At 36.1% G+C, this 5,426-nt stretch overlaps 1 protein-coding gene across 3 annotated transcripts in view; it reads left to right on the top strand.

The window, feature by feature from the left end:
• Positions 1-5,426, top strand: part of PARG (poly(ADP-ribose) glycohydrolase) — a 115,461-nt gene that overhangs the window by 1,558 nt on the left and 108,477 nt on the right. For 2 of the 3 annotated variants that reach the window (XM_006916931.3, XM_015593247.2), the window contains exons 2-3: positions 4,111-4,177; positions 4,968-5,426. The exon at positions 4,968-5,426 is cut by the window's right edge and continues 531 nt beyond it. The exons of the other annotated variant lie outside the window; for it this stretch is intronic. In XM_006916931.3, the coding sequence (XP_006916993.1) occupies positions 4,111-4,177; positions 4,968-5,426 (526 nt within the window). The remainder of the gene's footprint in view (positions 1-4,110; positions 4,178-4,967) is intronic. 3 annotated transcript variants of the gene reach the window in all.

The following is a 5,426-nucleotide window of genomic DNA, read 5'->3' as shown; positions in this document are numbered from 1 at the left end:
AGGGAAAGGAAGAAGTGGTTGGAGTCAGGAGAGAATGGGGTACGTGGGTTTGTATAGCATAAAAAGTTTTTCTGTGCTGTAAATATAGATTTGGGAGTTCCTGGTATAAATGTAATTGATGCTATGGAAGTAGATGAGATCATATAAAGCATGTAGAGAAAATAAAGGTGACCTAAGTAAGAACAGAAACTTTAGGAGCACTACCATTTAAAAGTAGCCTGAAGAGAAGCAGCCAGAGAAGTAGAAGGAAAGCCTGGCTTTAGAGAATTGTCTGGGCAAAGGTCAGGCAGTCCTCAGGTGAATAGTACACACTTAGTTCTCTCAGGACTTAGAGGTAGTGGGGAGCAGACCTAAACTAAGTATTGAAGGATGAGCAGAATTTGTTGTATAAATCAGAGAAAGGACATTATATAGGCAGAGAGAATAACGTGTAAAAGGTAGGACTGGAGCACAGAATGGCAGTGTCAAATGAAGCAGAGAAAGACAAGAGCTTACTATAGACAAGTGCTATTTCAAGGCATTTGGACTTTATTCGGTGGTTAATGGGGGAACCACTAAAAAGCTTTTACAAAGGGCGATACCATTTGGTTAATATTTTAGAAAAGATGGCTTAGGCAATGGCCTTTGGACTTTTCTGACTACAACCCACAGTTTAAATTTCACCTGGTACACAGAGTAAGAAAAATACGTAAACTGGTAAATATGACATATTTATAACAAATGTTTCATGAAATAGTACCCTTACTATGCATGATACATGCTTATGTTGTCTGAATTATTTCATTAAAAAATGGTCATTTGTATTTTGTAAAACACTGGGTTAGAGAAAGTCAAGACTGTAGACAAGGTGACCAGTTGCAAGAAACAAGTGCAGTTGCCCAGTAAGTGATATACCTTTCTTTTAATGTTAGTGTTGTTTCTGAAGATGGAGAGTAAGGTGGTTTTAAGATTTGGGTTGTAGATTTCAGAGGACTTGAAGAAGGAGAGTGGAGGGGAGAGGGAAATAAAGATGACCTCCAGATATTGTGTCTGACTTCTGTGATGGGCTAATTTGTCGTCCCATTAACTTTTATTTACATATAAAGGAGGAGGAGTTAGTTGCAGGTAGTGGTGGGGCAGTCAGTTTCACCGGTTGTATCTTCTGATTTTCTGCAGAAAAATTTTCTACACAAGAGGAATCAAATCAATACTTGACTGTAGTTTATGTAAATAATTTCAGTGTACCTGGCACAAGACACCAATTAACACAATGTTCAAAGTCTAAATTTGTGTCAAAAACTTGTTTCAAATTTTGGAGTTTTTTTAGGAACTTGGTATTTAAAATGTTTAAATATAGTCATCCTAGGAGAAGTAGATGAGATAGAGAAGTGGATATTTATTCAGTATCCTTAAGTTTTGTGTTATTCATCAGCCTGGGATTATTATATTGATTGATATCTGCAAACCTGCATATAGGCAGAACTCAGCATGCTATTCACATTCTGATGGGAAATGGTTTATCTAGTTGTATTGCTACTGGAGCTCCCCTTTTCTGACTGTTAAAACTACCTAGAGTTTCTCTCCCCATGCCAAGTGTATTGGCGAATGGGGGACTGGAGCTAGCTCGTCCCCTATCTCCTGTCATTCTTTCAGCCTCGATGCTGTCAAAAGCATCTTCAGACCTCTTTCCTCATCTCAAAAACTTACTGTCCATTGATCTTTGCTCTCACCTCATCCTTCCCATATCTTGCTGCTGCTGGAGGAAAGACACTTTTTGTGGAGATGGAGTGAGTGTTCCTTTGAAATGCAGATGAATTTTACTGATTTTGTGCCTTTCACTTATATCTACAACACCTAATCGAATGATTTGCTCATTGAAATATAGTGGTTACTGAGTGATGTTACAAATGAAATTATGTGGAAATAAAGTTGGAGAACTGATATCAGTGAAAAAAGAGATTGGGTGGAAGTGTTGGAAGAGAATTCATTTGTTGAGTGTCTGCTCTGTGAGACTGGACACTTACTATTTTCTCTCACTGGTTTACATAAGCTTTGGAAGTAGAGACTGTTAACCCCATTTTATAGGTGAGAAAATAGAGGCTCAAAGAAATGAAATACTAGTAAGTGACTGAGCAAAGATCTCAATCTAAGATCTTGTTTGACTCCAGGTCTTTATCTTTTTCATTACCTCCTATTGCCTCCCTTTTTGTTTCCAGTGATTATTTCTAGTTAAAAGAAGGAAATTCCCATGAAACCTGGGGAGCATCATTTTATGCTTACTTAAAGAATAAGAAGGATAAAACTGAAACAGTCCTGTGATATGTTTCGAAAGAAACCTTTGGAAGCCAGAAGTAGTCGTATTAGAAAGAGAACTAGGCACACATTTCTCTGGGTTCCTCAGAAGGACTGAGGAAAATTTTATTAGCAAGAAATACTGGTTCCTCACCTGTTGCTTTTTCTCCTTCATCCTGTTTCAGGCTTAGGAATGATAATAGGAAGCCTGAAGCTAGAGAGGGAATACAGGCTCAGTATTAGAACTTCAGGAGAGAGTGCTCCTTTACACTGGAACACTTCATAGTTTTTTATGAAATGATCTTGTATGCAGCCTTTTGGTTCCATAGACTTGTCATTGGAATACTATGTTTCATGTGTGTTCCAGGAACCTAGCTATTGCATACCATTTAATTCTTACATTTATGGAAAAAAGTGTTTTAAATTTTACATTGACTCAAAAAATGATTTTTTTTGGCTCATAGCTGGTTTATAATTTGAGAATTTTCTATACTTGCTGTATTTGATATAATGAAATTAAATGGAGAAGATGGAACTATAGAAAGTCTCAGAATGAAGTGTTTCATCTTCTTACTGCTTTCTAACTTAAACTACTTTTTTCTCTGAAGCCTGATTTGCTGTAGAAGTACTAACAACAAAATTGCTGAAGTAGTGGTGTTTAACAAGAATTACCAAATATATGTAATTACATTTTTGAGAGAAACTATTTAAAAAATACTAAAAGATTTTTATTAGTTGGAATGTTAGTTTTTTGTGGAAGGTACAAATTATGTGGCTCTCAATTAGGGTAAATAAGCTGTTGCTTTTCATATATTTGGGACAGCATCTGTTTTGCTCATGTTATTGTGTTTGAGGTGACACAGGGAGATGAGAATGAATGAATCTATGACTTAAGGGGCCTAGATTCTTACAGTGCAATTTAGACAGTAGTTGAGAATGTTCAAGATTTTGTGTTTCTTTATACTAAAATATTATATATATTTAATCTATATGCAGTACATTGACTTTTGAAAACATGCTTATTTCTAATGCTTATATAAATTGTGGCTCTCATCATGTTGCATCTCCCTCTAATGAGCCATCAGTTCTATTTTTGCTATTGGCTGCTGGTCATTTCTGTCCAGTTATCTCTTTGGCATCTCAAATTCAGTATGTTCAGAATTGACCTAAACATATTTTCTCCCTAAATCCAGTTCTCTTAATCTTTCACATTTCTGTTTAATGCGGTCACCATCCTTCAGGTCTCTCAGGCTTAAAACTAAATGTCACCTTTAACTTCTCCTATGATTGTAAAGTCCATAATGACTCTCCCTTCTCAACTTTTACTCTCAATTCTCACAAGGATTAGTTTTGGTCCTTGGTCAGTAGTTCTCGAACCTAGTTGATCATCAAAATCACTTTTTGAAAAAAGCACAGATTCTAGCTCCTCATGCCTCCATCATTATACATGTAGACTCTGATTTAGAAGGTCTGAGTGTGGCTCTGGGATTTATTACTAGCCTCCTGATGATTTAGATAGTTTGGGAACCACTGACATAGACCAATAGCTTTCTCTCTGGTTTCTGCAAATGGGCTCTTTCATCTTGCCCCTTCAGTTTGTCCTCCAGGCTACATGTATCGTGCATGACTGGGAACTTCCTAGATTTGAATTCTGGAATTACAGCCCTTAGGTGACTTTCCACACTCGCATTGCTTGAGTGTGGAAAGAAGTGATTAATCTTCATTTAACCCACAGAACCTAGCATAATGTCTTACATGTATGTTGCTATAGGTATTTTCTTTTTGAAGGTATGTATGCATATACATTATTGTTTTGTTTTGTGTTTTTTTTTTTCACAGTTTTCAAACAAAAGACTATTACTAGTTGGATGGACACTAAAGGAATCCAGACAGCTGAATCAGAAAGGTATAGAAACATGCCAATATAGAGAAATTAATAACATGATAAATGGATATTTTGTCTCGCTTCATGCTATTTTCTCTCTTTGCTTTTCCATTTTTCTTTATCTACATTTATTCTTTCAGTTTATAAATAATAAATTTTTAGTCTCCTCTATGCCAGGGACTCTCCTTTATACTTTAGATACAGAGATGAAGGAGACATCGTCTCTCTCTTTAAGATACTTAAGTGTAGTGGTGATGACAGATACAAAAACACATGATTACATTAAGTCCTCACTTAAAGTTGTTGATAGGTTCTGTATCTTTAAGTGAAATGACATATAACGAAACCAGTTTTAATAGGCCAATTGATAATAACCAAGAGTTAGGTTCCTACTGCATCTTATCAATGTTATAATAAAACTACATTGAACGAAACGTTGTTCGAGGACCTGTTGTATTACATAGTGTAGTAAATATAACAGTGAAGGTATAAATAAGGAACAGTGGTGGTTAGCCTATAGAAAAAGCAATCTGCTTTACCTTTGCAGGAAAGACTGCACAAGAAGTGAGTAAATTTAACATTTTACTCTAGCAGGTATTTGCTAGGCATACAGTTGGGGAAAGGGCATTATGGGCATATGTGCAAAGTCATAGAGTCATGAAAGAGAATGCTGTATGCTCAGGTAATCATAAGTAGTTTAATTATTGCTGCGACATTGTGGGAGTGTGGTTGAGTATGTGGTTTTTCTGAATCATAAGTTCTTTCTCTGATAAGTTCTACTGTATCATTAGTTCTTTCTGTTTTCTTATAGTTTGCATAGTAAAGAAAACAACAATACAAAAGTAGAATCTGTGATGAGTTCTGTACAAAAAGATAACTTTTATCAACAAAACATGGAAAAATTAGAGAATGTTTCTCAGTTAAGTACTGATAAATCACCGGTTGAAAAAAGTATACAATATTTGAACCAGCATCAGACTACAGCTATCTGTAAGTGGCAGAATGAAGGGAAGCATACAGAACAGCTTTTGGAACATGAACATGCAACAGTGACTCTGGTACCAGAACGGTTCAGTAATGCTAATGTTGATCAGTCACCCAAAAACGATGATCACAGTGACACAGATAGTGAGGAAAGTAGTGATAATAAACAATTTTTTATACCTATGAAGCTTGCAAATGCAAAGCAGACTGTAGGAGATGAACAGGCCCGAGAAGCTGGAAGCCACCAGAAGTGCAGAAAGTCTTGCCATCTTGTGGAAGACTGTGC

The sequence above is a fragment of the Pteropus alecto genome, unplaced genomic scaffold (assembly GCF_000325575.1).
Source record: "Pteropus alecto unplaced genomic scaffold, ASM32557v1 scaffold287, whole genome shotgun sequence".
NCBI classification, from domain to species: Eukaryota; Metazoa; Chordata; class Mammalia; order Chiroptera; family Pteropodidae; genus Pteropus; species Pteropus alecto.
The sequence above is the reverse complement of the archived record's forward strand: the minus strand, read 5'-3'. Positions and strand labels throughout refer to the sequence as shown.